The sequence below is a fragment of the Mirounga angustirostris genome, unplaced genomic scaffold (assembly GCF_029215605.1).
Source record: "Mirounga angustirostris isolate CCGP_5_RB_7025 unplaced genomic scaffold, mMirAng1.0.hap1 SCAF_8, whole genome shotgun sequence".
Taxonomy (NCBI): domain Eukaryota; kingdom Metazoa; phylum Chordata; class Mammalia; order Carnivora; family Phocidae; genus Mirounga; species Mirounga angustirostris.
In genome coordinates, this window is record NW_026991716.1 from 40,899,019 (window position 1) to 40,918,632 (window position 19,614).

At 35.9% G+C, this 19,614-nt stretch overlaps 1 protein-coding gene across 6 annotated transcripts in view; it reads right to left on the reverse strand.

The window, feature by feature from the left end:
- The window catches only part of SUPT3H (SPT3 homolog, SAGA and STAGA complex component), a 562,051-nt gene that overhangs the window by 268,938 nt on the left and 273,499 nt on the right, over positions 1-19,614 (reverse strand). For all 6 annotated transcript variants that reach the window (XR_010413639.1, XM_064597675.1, XM_064597677.1 and 3 more), the window contains exon 3: positions 9,849-9,933. Coding sequence is in view for 5 of the 6 variants with exons in the window: in XM_064597675.1 (XP_064453745.1) it covers positions 9,849-9,933 (85 nt within the window). In the remaining variant the exon portion in view is untranslated. The remainder of the gene's footprint in view (positions 1-9,848; positions 9,934-19,614) is intronic.

Below are 19,614 nucleotides of genomic sequence, written 5' to 3' on the forward strand. Positions count from 1 at the left end.
AAAATCTGAACAGACCAATAATGACTAAGAAGTTGAAGCAGTAATCAAAATCTCCCAACAAAGAAAAGCCCAGGATCAGACAGTTTCACTGGTAAATTCTACCAAATACTTAAAGAAGACAATCCTCAAATTCTTCCAAAAAACTGAAGAAGAGGGAACACTTCCAAACTCATTTCGTGAGGCCAGCATTAAACTGACACCAAAGTCAGATATGGACACTACAATAAAAGAAAACTACAGGCCAATATATCTGATGAATACAGATTCAGAAATTCTCAATAAAATTCTAGCAAACCAAATTCAAAAGTACATTAAAAAGAACATACACTATAATCAAGTGGAATTTTTCCCTGGGATCCAAGGTTGGTTCAATATACACAAATCATTAAGTGTGATATGCTACTTAAATAGAATGAAGGATAAAAAGCATATGACCCTTGTAATAGATGCAGAAAAAACATTTCACAAAATTCAACACCCTTTTATGATAATAATTCTCAACAGATTACATGAAGAAGGACTATAACTCAATATAGTAAAAGCCATATATGACAAGCCAATAGCTAGTATCAAGTGAAAGATTAAAAGTTTTTCTTTTAAGATCAGGAACAAGACAAGGGTGTCCATTTCTCACCACTCTTATTCAACATACTATTGGAAGCCCTATCCAGAAAAATTAGGCAAGAAAAATAAATAAAAAGTATTCAAATTAGAAAGGAAGATACAAAACTGTTTTCAGATGACATGATGTTACATGTAGAAAATATAAAGAATCCACAAAGAAACCATTAAAACCAACAAATTCAGTAAAGTTGCAAAATACAAAGTAAATATGCAAAAATCAGTTACATTTCTATACACTAGCAATGAGCTACCTGAAAGAGAAATAAAGAAAAGAATCACATTTACATTAGCGTCAAAAAAAAAATTAAATTTCACCAATAAGGTGAAATGTCACTACACTGAAAAATTATGATATTGATGAAAGCAATTAAAGACAACACACACACAAAAAATGGAAAGCTATCTCGTGCTCATGGATTGAAAAATTAATATTATTTAAATGTCCATATTATTCAAAGCCATCTACAGACTCAATGCAATCCCTATCAAAATTCCAATGGCATTTTTCACAGAAATAGAAAAGACAATGCTAAAATTTATATGGTACCACAAAAGACCCTGAATAACTGAAGCAGTCTTGAGAAAAAAGAAGAAAACATCACAGGCTGATTTTGGACTATACTACAAAGCTATCGTAATTAAAAACAGCATAGTACTGGCATAAAAATGCACACAAAGATGAATGATACAGAATTAAGATCCCAGAAATATACCTATGCACACCTGATGAACTAATATTTCATAAGGGAGCTAAGAATATTCAATCTCCATTGAAGAGAGTTTAAACAGTCTCTTTAATAAATGGTATTGGAAAACTGGATACTACATGTGAAAGAATGAAACTGGACCTCTATCTTACACCTCTCACAAAAGTTAACTCAAAATGGAATAAAGACTTAAATATAAGAACTGAAACCATAAAACTCTTAGAAGAAAACCTAGATAAAAAACTCCCTGATATTGGTCTGGGCAATGATATTTTGGATAGGACACTAAAAGCACAGCAAAAAATAAACAACTGAGAGTACATCAATAAAAAAGCTGTTGCAGAGCGAAAGTCACAATCAATATAAAATCAAAAGGCATCCTATGAAATGGGAGAATATACTTGCAAACCATATATCTGGTAAGAGGTTAATATCCAAAATATTCAGGGACATCATACAACTCCATAGCAAAAAATGAATAATTTTTTAAAAAACTGCACAGAATGAGGGTCAGGAGGCCTCAATTCTGGTTCCAACCCCAGCCCTTAATAAGCTTTGTGTCTTGGATGAGTTGTTTCTCTATACATGGACATTCAAATTGGAAAATATAATATCCTCTCTGTTTTTCCGCCTGAGATTTAATGATTATCAAATAAAACATGAACATGAAAGTGTTGGCAAACTGAAAACTGGGGAAGGACCGGAATAGACATTTTTCCAAAGAAGATACAAAAATGGCCAAAAGGTATATAAAAAGTGTTCAACATCACTTGTCCTCAGAGAAATGCAAATCAAAACCACAACGAGGTATTATCCATGCTAGAAGAACTATTATCAACAAGATATGAGACTACAGGTGCTGTTGAAGATGTGGGGAAAAGCAACCCCTTGTGCACTGTTGGTAGGAAAGTAAATTGAGATAGCCACAATGGAAAACAGTATGAAAGTTCCTCAAAAAAAAAAAAAACCTGACACAAGAGCCATCAATCCTACTTCTGGGTGTATATCCAAAAGAAATAAAATCTTTGAAATGAACTGCACCACAATATACACTGCAGCATTATTTACAATAGCCAAGACACAGAAACCACCCAAATGTGGATCATGGATGAATGGATAAAGAAAATGTGATGCATCTGTGCATGTATATATGTAATGGACTATTATTTGGCCACACAAAAAAACCCCTGCAATTCCTCCCATTTGCAACAACATAAAATAAACCTTGAGAGCATTATGCTAAGTGAAATAAGTCAGAAAGAGAAGACATCTACTGTATGATCTTATTATATGCAGAATCTTAAAAAAACAAAACAAAACACCAAACTCATAGAAACAGAGAGTAGACTGGGGGCTGCCAGGGGCTTAGGGGTGGAAGAAATGCAACACTGTGCTTCAAAGGGTAAAATTTCCAAATATACAATGTATCAGTTCTGAGGACCTAATGCACAGCACGATAAATATAGCTAATGATACTTTATTGTATACATGAAAGTTGCTAAGAGTGTAGATATTAAATATTTTCATCACTCATACAAAAAATGTTAAATATGTGGTGATGAATGTGTTTACTAAACCTAATGTGGTAATCATTTCACAATATAAATAGCAAATCATGTTATTGTACACCTTAATCTTACATGTTACATGTCAATTATATCTCAAAAAACATGGAAATAAAAGAATTAAAGAGGGCGCCTGGGTGGCTCAGTTGGTTAAGCGACTGCCTTCGGCTCAGGTCATGATCCTGGAGTCCCTGGATCGAGTCCCGCATCGGGCTCCCTGCTCGGCGGGGAGCCTGCTTCTCCCTCTGCCCCTCCCCCCTCTCATGTGCTCTCTCTCTCTCATTCTCTCTGTCTCAAATAAATAAATAAAATCTTTAAAAAAAAAAGAATTAAAGAAAAAACTAGTCTTAAGAGTTAAATGTATAGAGAATTATAAGACAGGGCATAAAACACATATACACATAGACACACATATATTTTGTAATGGCTGCAAATATACAATGCTAAGAAAGGACTAACTTTAAAAACATTTCTCTATTATTCTTTTTATCTGAAGAACTCACACTAATACATGCCTTAATATGGCAAAGAGAAAAAAAGCAAGACCTTCCTCTAGTGAGGTATCTCATTCCACTTTACAATTACTGAGATTTGGACAGGGTCAGTCTCAGAAACACAGATCAAAGTTATTATCCAAATAATGCATGGCTTATTACATGTATATGTAATAAGAAGTTCCTTTATTATGAGGAAAGACCTAAACAAATTCTCCTTTATACTACTGCAATGACCATCATCAAATAACTTCTATATTTAACTTGAAACTTCTATATTTGAAATGAAAGAATATAAAAATGTGTCCATAATTTAAAAAGGGATATTATAGCCCAATAAGATACATTTTCACATAGTATAACAGAGAATACTATTAAAATGAAAAATATATCAGATTGACTAAATAAAGATTACAGAAGAATCCGTGAAGTTAAAGATAAATCAGTAGAAACTACAAAGCCAAACAAAGTAACAACTAAACAGAGGGGAAGAATTAAAAAAAAAAAATTAATTTAGAGGCTCTCAGAGATTTGTGAAACAATAACAAATGGTTCAGCACACATGTGATTGAAATCGAAGAATGAAAAACACAAACATAAAATAATGGCCAAAAACTTCTGCAAATTGGCAGAAAACATTAGTTTCCAGATCCAACAAGATCAGCAAACTTGCAAGCAGGATAATCATGAAGAAAGTCCTCCATACATCAAACTTCTAACATCCAACAATAAAGAGAAAATCTTGAAACGAGCCAGAGAATGACAACATGTTACAGATGAGAACAAATGAGTAAGAGCTGACCTGTCATCAGAAACTAATGTATGCTGAGAAACACTGGAGTGGCACATTTGCACAGCTAAAATGAAAAGATTAGCAACTAGAATTCCACATATAGAAAAGATACACCTCAAGAAAAAAGGTGAAAATAGATACGTTCAGATGTAGAAACTAAAGATAATTCATCACTGGCACACCTGCTCTATTAGAAATGTTAGTGTTTTCAGGCTGAAGGAAATTATTTAAATGGCAATTCATACCTATAAGAACAAATGATGAGCATGGAAAATGGTAAATATGTGGGTAAATGTAAAAGATTATACATACTTCCTACTATATATATATATTTTAAAGATTTTATTAATTTATTTGACAGAGAGAGACACAGCGAGAGAAGGAACATAAGCAGGGGGAATGGGAGAGGGAGAAGCAGGCTTCCTGCCAAGCAGGGAGCCCGATGCAGGACTCGATCCCAGGACCCTGGGATCATGACCTGAGTCGAAGGCAGACGTCCAACGACTGAGCCACCCAGGCACCCCTACTTCCTACTATATTTTAATTGCATTTAAAGGAAAAGCTATAACACTGTGATGTGAAGATGACAGCATGTATAGATTTAATACACTAAACAGTAAATATCTGATCATTTTTTTAAGATAAAAGGACACAGAGACACAGGGACAAAGGAGAGAAGGCCATGTGAATATAGAGTTAGAGAAAAATAGCTGTCAACTGAAAATTCTATACGCAGTACTTTAAAACTTGTATTTCCTTCTAGTCTCCATATCGTCTTTTTTTTTTAAATTATTTTTTTTAATTTAAATTTCAGGTAGTTAACATACAGTACAGTATTGGTTTCTGAAGTAGAATTCAGTGATTCATCACTTACATATAACACCCAGTGCACTTCATAACAAGTGCCTTCCTTAATACCCATCACCCATCTAGCCCATCTGCCACCCACCTGCCTCCATCAACCCTCAGTTTGTTTCCATCGTTCGGAGTCTCTTATGGCTTGTTTCTCTCTTTCCTTTTTTTCTTTTTCCCCTTCCCATATGTTCATCTAGATTCTTTCTTAAATTTCACATGTGGGTGAGAGATCATATGGTGTCTTTCTCTGACTGACTTATTTCACTTAGCGTAAAACATTGTAGCTCCATCCATGTCGTCGTTGCAAATGGCAAAATTTCCATTTTTGATGGCTGAGTAATATTCCATATTGTGTGTATGTGTGTGTGTGTGTGTATACCACATCTTTATCCATTCATCAGTCAACGGACATTTGGGCTCTCTCCATAGTTCGGCTATTGTTGATAATGCTGATAATACATCAGAGTGCATGTATCGCTTTGAATCTGTATTTTTGTATCCTTTGGGTAAATACCTAGTAGTGCAATTACTGGATCATAGGGTAGTTCTATTTTTAACATTTTGAGGAACCTGCATGCTATTCTCCAGAGTGGCTGGACAAGTTTGCATTCCCAGTGCAAGAGTGTTCCCCTTTCTCTGCATCCTCGCCAACACCTGTTGTTTCTTGTGTTGTTAATTTTTAGCCATCCTGACAAGTGTTAAGATGGTATTTCATCATGGTTTTGATTTGTATTTCCCTGATGTTGAGTGACGTTGAGCACCTTCTCATGTGTTTGTTAGCCATCTGGATGTCATTGTTGGAAAAGTGCCTATTCATGTCTTCTGTCCATTTCTTAACTAGGTTATTTGTTTTTATTTGGGTGTTGAGTTTGATAAGTTCTTGGTAGACTTTGGATACTAACCCTTTATCAGTTTTGCCATTTGCAAATATCTTCTCCCATTCTGTAGGCTGCCTTTTAGTTTTGTTGATTGTTTCCTTTGCTGTGCAGAAGCTTTTTATCTTGATGAAGTCCCAATAGTTCATTTTTGCTTTTGTTTCCCTTGCCTGGGGTGACATGTCTAATAAGAAGATACTATGGATGAGGTTCAAAGAGGTTTCTGCTTGTGTTCTCCTCTAGGATTTTGATGGTTTCCGGTCTCACATTTGGGTCTTTAATCCATTTTGAATTTATTTTTGTGTATGGTGTAAGAAAGTCATCCAGTTTCATTCTTCTGCATGTTGCTGTACAGTTTTCCCAACACCATTTGTTCAAGAGACTTTTTTCCATTGGATATTCTTTCCAGCTTTGTCGAAGATTAGTTGACCATATAGTTGTGAGTCCATTTCTTGGTAGTCTACTCTAGTCTATTGATCTGTGTGTCTGTTTTTGTGCCAGTACCATACTGTCTTGATGACTATAGCTTTGTAGTATAGCTTGAAATCCAGAATCGTGATGCCTCCAGTTTTGTTTTTGTTTTTTAGAATTGCTTTGACTATTTGGGGTCTTTTGTGGTTCCAGACAAATTTTAGGATTGTTTGTTCTAGCTCTGTGAAAAATGCTGGTGGTATTTTGATGCAAATATGTAGATTGCTTTGGGTAGCACATTTTATCAATGTTTGTTCTTCCAATCCATGAGCATGGAATGCTTTTCCATTTCTTTGTGTCCTCTTCAATTTCTTTCTTAAGTGTTCCATAGTTTTCAGAGTACAGATCTTTTACTTCTTTAGTTAGATTTATTCCTAGGTATCTTATTGTTTTGGTGCAACTGCAAATGAAATCAATTCCTTGATTCCTTTTTCTGATACTTCATTTATTGTTATATAGAAATGCAACAGATTTCTTGATTTTATATCCTGTGACTTTGCTGAATTCATGTATGAGTTCTAGCAATTTTTTGGTGGAGTCTTTCAGGTTTTCTACATAGAGTATTATGTCATCTGCAAATAGTGAAAGTTTGACTTCGCTTGCCAATGAAGCAAGGGAATAAAGGTCCTTAACTTACAGGGGAAGACAGGTTCACAGAAGATTTGTCCACAGAGACTTGGCAAGCCAGACAGGAGTGGAAGGAAATATTCAAGGTGCTGATTGGGAAAAATATGCAGTCAAGAATTCTTTATTCAGCGAGGCTGTCATTCAAAATAGAAAGAGAGATAAAGAGTTTCCCAAACATAAACTAAAGGAGTTTATGACCACTAAACCAGCCCTGCAAGAAATTTTAATGGGGACTGTGAGTGGAGACAAAATGACCAAAAAGCAACAAAGACAAGAAAGGGTCAGAAACAAAACCAGAAATACCAACTCAACAGGTAACACAATGGCACTAAATTCGTATCTCTCAATAATCACTCTGAATGTAAATGTGCCAGTCAAAAGATATAGGGTATGAGAATGAATAAAAAAACACAATCCATCTATATGCTGACTACAAGAGGCTCATTTTAGACCTAGTCTCCATGTTTTCTAATGAAAATTCTGCTGTCTTTCAAGTCATTGTTTCCTTATGGTAATGAATCTGGGTGCTTTTAGGATTTATGTCTTTTGTATTCAGCAGTTTAACATGCATTTCTTTGGGTTTACCCTGCTTGGAGTTGGCTCAGCTCCTTGAATCTGTAGATTTATGTATTTCAGTTTCAGATGTTCCATTTGTAGTAGTAACAAAGATCAAATACATAGGAATAATGTAATAAATATGTGAAGCCTATAGAAAAAAAATGTTAAAACACTCATGAAAGACACAAAAGTGGTTTTCAAAAAAGGTAAAGACATTCCCTATTCTTAGATGGGAGTCAACATTCTTAAGATGCAGTTCTCTCTAAACTGATTTATAAATTCATGAAATCTCAATAAAGACACCAAAAAGCTATTTTATGGAGCTAGAATCTAATACTAACATTCATATAAAAAAATAAACATACAAGAATAACCAGGAACACACAGAAAGAAAAATTACAAGGAGTCTAGTTGTAATAATCTTTAAAATACACCATAAAACCTATATAATTTAAAATGTATTATCACATGCATAGAAAAATAAGACACTGGTAATAAATATAAAATCATAAATAAATACCAAATATGCTTATTTAGTATATGATAAAGGAGGCATCTCAGATCATTAGAAAAAGTGTGGACTTTTTAATAAATGATGATGGTATAACTGGGTAGTCATTTGGATAAAGATAAAATTAGATACACATCTCACATGATAACAAGAATAAGCTACAAATGGATTAAGGACCTAAATGTTAAAAAGGAAACCATACAAGTCTCAGAAGGCAACATGGGTGAATTCCTCTTCAAATTCAGCATAAGGTAAGACTTTCTAAATATGTTTCAAAATTCTAAGACAATAAAAGGTTGATATATTTGGCTCTGTTGAAATTAAAATATTTGTATGTCTAAAAAAAGTCATAAAATCAAAGTCAAAAGATAACTCACACACTGAAAGAATATATTTGTATCATATACTACAAAGGATTGATATCTCTAATATATATGGGACACAGGATCAAAAACCTGATGGACAAATGGGAAAAGGACATGACAGTGTTCCTAATGGCCAACACTATAACAGCTTAAGCAATACAAATAAATAATGATATTACTGCATAATGATCTTAAGAATAAAATTTAAATATACATTAGTCCATTCAAATATATATTAAAAATTGAATAAATAAATGGTGATAAAAGATAGATAATCCTTTAAGAATAATTGCAATTAAAAAATATAAAAGGAAAGCAGAAAACAGAACACCACCATTAGGCAAATACCAACAGTCATAACGGTCTCAGACAAGATCCACTGATGAATGGTAAAATAAATAGGCACAAATTTTTAGAGAAGGAAAATATTTGCAGAGTCACAAAATACCTCCCCCAAGATATTTATTACAAAATGAAGAAACTTGTAACTTCATTATAGTGAAAAAATTCAGTGTATATACCACCTTAATCAATTTATCAAGGTTAAAATCACAAAAAAAACATCAAGAACATGACCATGTTGATGCAACACACTGAGAAGGACTCATTACTTCTGTGGTATTCTTGGCAAAAATGCACAGCCACGTTCTAATCATAAGAAAATATCAGACAGATTGAAAAAGGAAGAGCGTCCTATAAAACAACTGTCTGGTATGTTTAAAAAGGTGTCAAGGCCATGAAACAAGGAAAGATGGAGGAATTATCCTAGAAAGGGGCCGACTACAAAGACAAGATAGCTAATTATGAATTGTTACCCCAGACTAGATACTGGGACAGGAAAGGAACATTAAAAAGAAAACTGATGGAAATTGAATAAGGTTGGTAATTTCATTAAAAATATTATACCAACATTATTTCCTGATTTTGATAATTGTACCGTGGTTACATAAGATGTTAACAGAGGAAGATGAAAGGTATCTGAGCATTCTATGTACCATTTGTGCAGTTCTTCTATAAGTCTAAAGTGAAATACAGAAAAGTTTTGAAAAGCAATTTAGAAAAACTGTACTAATACAGTGATAGAAAACAGTTCAGTGTTACCAGGGGGTCAGGGAAGGGGGGAAAGGACTAACTACCCGGGGGCACAAGAGAACTTTTTTGGATGATGAAAATGTTCTATACTGTGATTGTGTTCAGAGTCATAGGACAGTATTCAGTTGTCAAAACTCACTGAATTATGTACTTAGAGCAGTAAAATTTTGTTTTATGTAAATTACACCTCAATCCAGCAGACAAAATAAAGAATTTCAAATGTAAATACAATCTTTAAAAACAAGTGCTGGGTTGCAATCCCAATATAAGCAGAATGGAGAAACATCAAATAAGATTATATGTGCTCTTACCAGATTAATTAACTGTGTGTGTACCACATCTTCTACCAAAACTGCTGTTTCATGTAGAGGCCTCCTAGCATCACCTAAAGAAAACCTGCCAAAAAAAAAAAAAAAAAATTAGCATACCAATATTAAAAACTAACAAAGGCAAAAAGTGAAAGATATTGATTATCATAATCTGTTAATAAAGTATAACTTGTTCTCTCAAATATTCAGAGTGGATGTACAATTTTCTATGGACAAAGAATTGCATCTCTCCCACACAAGCTACAACTTCCAAAGAAAATGCAGTGTTAGCTATGCTATTTCTTGATCTGTGCAGTCATTTTTAAGGGCATTTACTATTTCAAATAGAAAATATTAACAACTACTTCATAATATTGGCCACTAGAAAATCATGTTACCATACCCAAAGTACTAATAAAGAAACATACTAATAGCTATTTAGAACATTATAAAAGCATGCAATGTAATTAAGCAAGTAATGTAATTAAAATGAAAAGTTGCTTAGAAAAATTTATATAAATGCCACAATTTATCATTTCTAATTATATACAACAGATTGTCAAGAATGGATTATTAAAAGTACTTAAAAGTACTTTTCTCAACTTTCATATGGTGGACCAGATATGCAGAGAATCCCTTCCTGGTAAAGGACGTTTGAAAATGCACAATACTATATTAACAAATTACATTTAAAGTTTGTTTTAACCATCAGTGTAGGAGATAGAAGGCTGAGAAGATGAGAAAATACAGTTCCACTGGATACAGAGCCCTGGAGCAAAAATTTATTCTGAAGGCATCTAATTATTCATAGTAGCCAATAATCTGGATTTCATCTGGCATTGTATTCAAGATATAGCAAAGAATGCTGGGAACCCAAGCAAGGCAGGAGATCAGTTTGAGGAACCAAATATGAAGTCAGTGATGACTTGTGTGTGAAAGCACTCTGGCGATCTTGCCTGAGGCTATGGGTGAAAGAACAAAAAATGTAATGCTGGCATGAGGATAGACAAATGGAATAGAATAGAGAGCCCAGAAATAAAACTTTGCATTATGTACAACTGATTTTCAATAAGGGTACCAGGAACAACCAATTTGGAAGGGACAGTCTTTTCAACAGCTGATGCAGGGAAACAAGATATCCACATGCAAAAGAATGAAGGTGGATTCTTACCTTGTACCATATAAAAAAATATACTCAAAATAGATCAAAGACCTAAATTAAAAAAGCTAAAACTATAAACCTCTTAAAATAAAACCAGGAAATCTTCATGACCTTGAATTTGGCAAGGGTTTCTTAACTAGGACACCAAAATAACAGGCAACAACAGAAAAAATAAATAAATTGGAACTCATCACAATTACAAACCTTTATACATCAAAGGACAAGACAGTGAAAAGACAACCCACTTAATAGGAAAATATTTGAAAATAATATATCAGATGAATTACCAGAATATATTTATAAACTCTTATAACATAACAATTTAAAATTTTAAAATTTTAAAATTTGCCAATTTTAAAATTCAACAGGCTTGAATAGATATGTCTCCAATGAAAATATACAAATAGCCAATAGCAAATGAAAACATCCTCATATCATCAGTCATTAGACAAATACGAATCAAAACCACATTGAGATGCTACTTCAAACTCAGAAGAATGGCTATTGCCAACAAAATGGAAAGTGCTGGCTAGGACACAGAGAAACTGGAAACACTGTACATTGCTAGAGAAAATTCAAAATGGTACAGCCACAGTGGAAAAACAGTTGGGTGGTTCTGGAAAATGTCAAACACAGAATGAGCTTTTGACCTGGCAATTCCACTCATGGGTATATACCTCCAAAGAAATGAAAATTGAAAACAGGGATTCAAACAGGTATGTGTACACCAATGATCATAGCTACATTATTCAGAATTGTCAAAAGGTAGAAACAACCCAAATCTCCATTAACGAATGAATAAACAAAATATACGCATATAACTAAATATTATTCAGCAATAAAAAGGAAAGAAGTTCTGATACATGCTCCTACATGAATGAACTTTAAAAACAGTATGCTAACTAAAGCCAGACAAAAATGACAAATATTGTATGCTGCCACCTATATGAGTTACCTGTAATAAGAAAATTCATAGAGACAGGAAATAGAAAAAAGGACACAAGGGGATTGGAGAGTTTTTGCTTAATGTGTAGAGAGTTTGTCTGGGATGATAAGAACTTCTAAACAATAAATAGTGATGATGATAGCACAGCATTTTGAATGTATTTCATGCCAGGGAATTGTACAGTTAAAAATAAGTAAGTGGTAAATTTTAAGTTATGTATGTTTTACCACAATAATTAATATGGATGAAAAAAAATTAACCAGACTAGATTCAGCTATAAAGGTAATTAGGGTTCAGAACAGCAGATCTGAGGAAATTACCCGTATCACATCATGGGTAATAACAAAATATCATGATCAATGTTATGCCAAATATGTTGATACTGTGGTGAAATGGATAAATTTCTAAAAAAAAAAAAAATAGAAATGCCCAAAGCTGACTCAAAAAGAAATAAAAAACCTGAATAGTTTTATAAATTTTAAAGAAATTAAATCAGCAGTAAAAAATCAAAGCCCAAAAAAAACCCAAGCAAACGTACCTCATCTGTAATTTTGTATCAAACATGCAAAGAATAGATTATTCTAATTTGATAGAACTTTTAAAGAGAATACAAAAAGATATATACTCCCTAACTCATTTATTTAGGCTAGTATAACCTGGGTTTCAAAACTAGAAAAACAGTGAAAAAAAGTAAAATTACACATAAGTTTTACTCATGTACATAAACAGAAAAAAAAAAATCATAATTAAAAGGCTTGAATAAAACAAAAGGTAGAATGAGGGGGAATTTACTTTCCCTCCTACCCTTCTCCTATGACCTCATGGGAGCTCCCTATGATCAACTAACAGAAAAAGAGAAGACTCAGGCCCTGGTTTACATATGGTCCTGCATGATATGCAGGCACCACCTAAAAGTGAACAGGCTGGAGCACTGCAGTCCCCTTCTAGAACATCACTCAAAGACAGTGGTGAAGGAAAATCCTCCCAATGGGAACTTTTAGCAGTGCATCTAGTTGTTTATTTTATTCGAAAGGGCAAATGGTCAGATTTGCAATTATATACTGATTCATGGGCTATGGTCAATGGTTGGCTGAAAAAATGGTAAGGAACATGATTAGAAAATTGATGAGAAGGAAATTTGGGGAAGAGGTAGGTGGACAGATTTCTCTGAACGAGAAAAAGAAGGTGAGGATATTTGGATCCCGTGTGAATACTCAGGGGCAACCTCAGCAAAGGAGAATTTTAATAATCAAGTGGATACTATCAGTTTTTTTCACCCAATCACCTTGTCATCATTCAATGGGGCTCATGAACAAAGTGGTCATGGTGGGAGGGATGGAGGATATGCAGGGCCCAGTAACATGGAATTCCACTAATCAATGCCATCATTGTTACAGCCCCTGCTGAGTGCCCATCTGTCAGCTGCAAAGATCAACACTGAGTTTCTAAACTGGCACCATTCCCCAGGGTGATCCGCCATCTTCCTTGCAAAAGGTTGATTACATTAGACCACTCCCATCACGAAAATGAAAGGGTATGGTTCTTACTAGAATAGACATTTACTCTGGATATGCATTTGCTGTCCCCACATGCAATGTCACTGCCAAAACTACCATCTGTGGACTTACAAAATGCCTTATCTGTTGTCATGGTACTCCATACAGCATTGTTTGTGATAAAAAAAACCTCACTTCATAGCAAAGGAAGTGGTGCACTGGGTCCATGCTCAAAGAATTCACAAGCACTAGTCTTAACATGTTTCCCACCATTATGAAGTAGCTGATTTGACAGAATGGTGGGAATGGCTTTTGAAAATCCAGTTACAGTGCCAACTAGGTGGCAATACCTTGTAGAGCTGGGGCAAGGTTTTCCAGAACACTTATACATCCTGTGAATCAACAACCAATATATGGTGCTGTTTCTCCCACAAGTAGGATTCACAAATCCAGGAATCAAGGGGTGGAATGGTAGTGGCAGCACTCATTATTACCCCTAAAGACCCACTAGCAAAATTTTTGCTTCCAGTTCCCATGACCTTATGATTTGCTGGCCTCGAAGTCTTTTCCAGAGGGAGGAATGCTTTCACATTTATTCCACTGACACAACAATTATTCCATTGAAATGAAATTTTAAGACTGCTGCTCAGTCACTTTGGATTCCTCATGCTTCTGAGTCAACAAGCAAAGAGGGAGTTACTGTGCTAGCTGGGGTGAGTGATGTTGACTACCAAGTGGAGACAGGACTGGTTTGCCACAGTGGAGGTAAGGAAGAGTATGTCTGGAATACAGGAGATCCCTGAGGCCACCTCTTAGTAGTACCATGCCCTGTTATTAAAACCAATGGAAAATTACAACAACCCAAACCAGGAAAGGCTATTAATGGCCCAGATCCTTCAGGAATGAAGGTTTGGGTCATTCCACCAGGCAAAAAGCCACAACCAGCTGAGGTGCTTGCTGAAGGCAAAGGGAATACAGAATGGGTAGTAGAAAAAGGTAGTTACTAATACCAGCTATTCACATTACCAGTAACAAAAACAGGACTGTAATCATTATATTTCCTCCTTGTTTTGTTATAAATATGTTTGTGTGTGTGTGTGATTATTGGGCAAATACTGTTGTTTCCTTCCTGTCCTTATTCCCTTATCATGTAACATAAGATGTATTGGATTAATAGCATAATATTTAATTATTATGTTTACATCATAGTAGTTAACTTAGGGATATTAAGAAGTGTAAACGTCACTCAAAGAATTAACCTCATCTTCTGGGAAATGTGTTAACACATTTTCAGTTGTACACTGGATAATTGTATCAAGTTAGGCAAAATTATGACCCTGTTATTGTCTTTATTTGGAGATTAAGAATAGTTTAAGGAGATGTATATGGGTGTCGAGGTGACATGGGGTAGTGGTTCATTTTATGTCTTAACCTGACTGGGCTAGGGGTGCTCAAATATTTGGTTAAACATTAAACTGAACATGTGTGTGAAAGTAATTCTGAATGAGATTAATTGCCTGAGGCAAACTGCCCTCTCCAACATGCGTGGGCTTCATCCAACCTGTTGAAGGCCTGAAAAGAACAAAAGGCAGTGTAAGGGAGAAACACTCCCTCTGCCTATATTCAAACTGGGACATCAGTCTTCCACTGTCTTTGAACTCAGACTGGGACTTACACGATCAGCTCTACCGCTTCTCAGGTTTTCATACTGTTTACTCCCCTGTCTCCATTTTGGTTTTTGAATTGCACAATGTACATCTTTTTACTTTGTGTATCATTAACAAATTATTGTAGTTGTCCATATTTTTACTACTTTTTTAGCCTTCATACTAGATGTATGAATGATTTACTCACCACCACTGAAACATTTGAGTACTATGAATTTAACTGGTGGGATTTGTACTTTTATATGTTTTCCAGTTACTAATTAGTATTCTTTCATTTCATTTTGAAAAAGTCCCTTGAACATTTCTTATAAGGCTAGTCTAGTGGTTATGAACCCCTTCGCTTGTCTTGAAAACTCTTTCTCCTTCAATTCCTAAGGACAACTTTGCCAGGTCGACTATTCTTGGTTGCCAATTGCTTTCTTTCAGCACTTGGAATATATCATGCCACTCCCTTTAGACTTGCAAAGTTTCTGCTGAAAAAATTTGCTAACAGTCTTGTGGGGGTTCCTTCATATGTAACAAGTTGATTTTGTGGCTTTTAAGATTCTTCCCTTGTCTTTAACCTTTGACAATTTAATTATAATGTGTCTCAGTGTGGGTGTCTGGATTCATCTGATTTGGAACTCTGTGGGCATCCTGAATCTGTTTCTTTCCCTTGGTTATGAAAATTTTCAGCCATTATTGCTTCAAATAAGCTTTTTACCCTCTCTCTCTCTCTTCTTCTCTGGTACCTTTATAACGCAAATATTAGTCTGATTGATGGTATCTTCACTTAAAATATCTTTACTCTTTTTTTTATTCTTTTTGCCCCTCTGATTGCATGAATTCCACTGTTCTGTCTTCAAGTTCACTGATGCTTTCTTAGGCTTCATCTAGTCTGCTGTTAAACCCCTCTACTGAAATTTTCAGTTCAGTTATTATATTCTTCAACTCTATGATCTCTGCTTGGGGGTATTTTTTAATATTTTCTATCTCTTTGTTAAAATTCTCATTTATTAATGCTTTGTTCTCTTGATTTCAGTGTGCATCTTTCTGACCATTACTTTGAATTATTTATCAGGTAAACCACTTACCTCAGTTTCTTGAGTTTTATCTTATAATTTTGGTAAGAACATCTCTTTCTCGTTCCCCATTTCCCTTCATTCTCTGTGTTGATTTCTGTGTGCGTTACATAAAATAGCCTCCTCCCCAGTCTGGACTGATAGTCTTGTATGGGAGATGAACCTTATCATTCAGCCCTAGTTCTTGGTTGTCTCTCTAAATTTAACCTTCTTTGTCCTTACAGACTCCTAGGTAACTTAGGTACGCCAAGAACTATCAGTGTCCCACAAGAAGAAGGTCTCAGTCAGCACACTGATTTAGGCTGATTGAAAGCTGGACCCCAAGGCAGTATATTTTAAAGTATTCAAACAGGCTTCCCTTAGGGAATGACTAGTAGATGGGTGTTTCTTTCTGTTCCCTCTGTGCGGAGCCCTGGGATGATAGTTGGTTGAGAAGTGTTTCTTTGCTTGCTACAGTCCCATGGGAACTGTAACTCAAGATCTGTTGGCCACCACTACCAGATCAAGAGATGTGTCCCTTGGGTGGCAGCCACAAAATCCAGGTGACCAAACATGTGCAAAAGCTCTTTTCAGGGTGATACTCTTGAATTAGATCTGGTCAGAGGGAGAATGCACAGGCCTCCCGGTCTGTAGGGAGGTTCACAATCAGCCCCTAGATATGTGCCAAATTAGAAACTTGACCCTTAATCAGTAGTTTTTATGATATGCAAATAAGGCCTCTTACCAGGGAGGACTGGAAATGGGCATTTCTAACTGCTATCTCTGTGCTGAGCCCTGGGAAAAAATTCAATTAAAAACTTAATTTTGGAGGACCCAGAAGTGAAAGCTCCACTGGCCACTACAGCCAGTGTGTCCTCTAGATGGCAGTCACAAAAGCTGGATCACTAGATTTGTGCATAAGCTCCTTTCATGGAGATACTGGTGAACCACAGTGGGGCAGGGGGAATACTGCAGACATGTGCTAAATGAGAAGCCTGACTTTCAGGCTGCAGGTTTTGTTCCCCCATTTTTATTGAGAAATAACTGACATGCAACACTGTGTAGGTTTAAGGTTGTACAGCATGATGGTTTGATTTACATGTATTGTGAAATGATTACCGCAGTAGGTTTAGTTAACATCCATCATCTCATATAGATACAAAGAGAAAATAAATAAATATTTCTTTGTGATGAGAACTTTTAGAATCTACTCTTAACAACTTTCTTATATAACACACAGCAGTGTTAACTATAGTCATCATGTTGTACATTACATCCCTAGTACTTACCTTATAACTGGAAGTCTGTACCATATGACCATCTTCCTCCAATTCCCCCTCCCCAACCACCTACCTCTGGCACCTATAAATCTGATCCCTTTTTCTATAAGTTTCTTGGGGTTTTTTGTTTGTTTTTGTTTCTGCTTTAGATTCCACATAGAAGTGAGATCATATATTTGTCTTTCTCTATCTGACTTATTTCACTTAGCATTATGTAGTCTAGGTCCATTCATGTTGTCAGAAATGATAGGATTTCCTCATTTTTTATGGTTGAATAATATTCCGATGTTTGTGTGTATACATATACGTGTGTGTGTGTGTGTGTGTATCTTTATTCATTCACCCATTGATGGACAGTTGTTTGCATATCTCAGCAATTTTACATAATGCTGCTATGAACATGGGGGTGCAGATATTTTTTCAAGTTAGTGTTTCTGTTTCCTCTGGATATATATCCATAAGTGGAACTGCTGAATCATATGGTATTTCCGTTTTTAATTTTTTGAGGAACATCCATACTGTTTTCCATAGTGGCTGTAGCAATTTGCAATCCCATCAACAGTGCATGAGGGTTCATATTTCTCCACAGCCACACAAGCATTTGTTATCTGTCTTTTTGATGATGGCCATTCTAACAGGCAGGAGGTGATATCTCATAGCTTTTATTTGCATTTCCCTGATGACTAGTGAGCATCTTTTCATGCACCTGTGGGCCATCTGTGTATCTTCTTTCGATAAATGTCTATTCAAGTCCTTTGCCCACTTAATGTAATATTTGTTTTCTGGATATTGAGTTGTATGAGTTCTTTATATATTTTGGATAGTAACCCCTTATTAGATACAAGATTTGCAAATTTTTTTTTTTCCCATTGCACATGTTGTCATTTCCTTTGCCGTGCAGAAGCCTTTTAGTTTGATATAGTCCAAACTGTTTATTTTTTTACTTTAACTGTCTTTGGTTTAGGTGTGATTTCCAAAAAATCATTACCAAGATGCATGTCAAAAAGCTCTTCTCCTGTTTTCTTCTAGAAGTTTCAGATCTTGCATTTAAATCCATAATCCATTTTGACATAATTTTTGTGAGTGGTGTAAGACAGGGGTCAAGTTTCATTGTTTTACATGTGTATACCCAATTTTCCCAGAACCATTTATTGAGGAGACTGTCTTTTTTTTTTTTGAGTATTCTTGGCTCCCTTGTCAAGTATTAGTTGGCCATATATGCTTGGCTGCAGGCTGCAGCTTTTAAGAATGCAAATAGGTGAGAGGCTGCTGTAAAGATGGCAGACTAGGAGGACCCTGGGCTCACCTCTTGCTGTGTGGCCACCTAGAGAACACTTACATTGGCATAAATACCCCAGAAAGCAACCCGAAAACTAGAACAGACTCTCCGCAGCCCAACATAGACAAGAGGCCACAGAAAAGCAGATCCACCCCCACCGACTGCTTTTGGCAAGATCCCATCAAAGCGGTGCCACAAGCCTGGCAGTGTGCGTAGAGCCCAGACAAGGGCCAGCACCACTCCAAAGTGAGTCCTGCTCCAGGGAGAGGGAAAGATAACCACACACCAGTCTGACTGTGACCCCAACAGTGGGCTGGGGGCAGGCAGTTGGTCTGACTGCAGGCCCTACCCACCAACAAAAGCTTCTCAGGGGACATCACAGGGAAAGTGCCGCAGTTTGGTACTACTTCATCTCTGGTAAATACCTGGTCTGACACAACTCAAGCCCAGGGTAGCCCTGGACTGGCTCACTAACACCACAGGCACCAGACTCTGCCCACAACAGGCAGAGAGCCATCACAGGCTGGACTGAAGGCAAACACAGCTCTACCACAATGGAAGGACACCTCTGTAGCAACACACATAGGAGACACCCCTGAAGCACCATTTTCTGGTGAAAAGGAGACACAGCACTGCGGGGCACTACAGGACCTCTTCTACATAAAGCCACTATTTTCAAGTGTGGGAGATGTAGCTCACTTTCAGAAACAGACACAAAATAGACAAAATGGGGAGACAGAGGAATATGTCCCAAATGAAAGAGTGGAACAAAATCAGAGCAAGAGACCTAAACAAAATGGAGATAAGTAATATGTCTGATAGCAAATTTAAAGTAATGCTCATAAAAATACTTGCTAGAATTGAGAAAGGAGTGCAGGACCTCCATGAGACCCTCCACC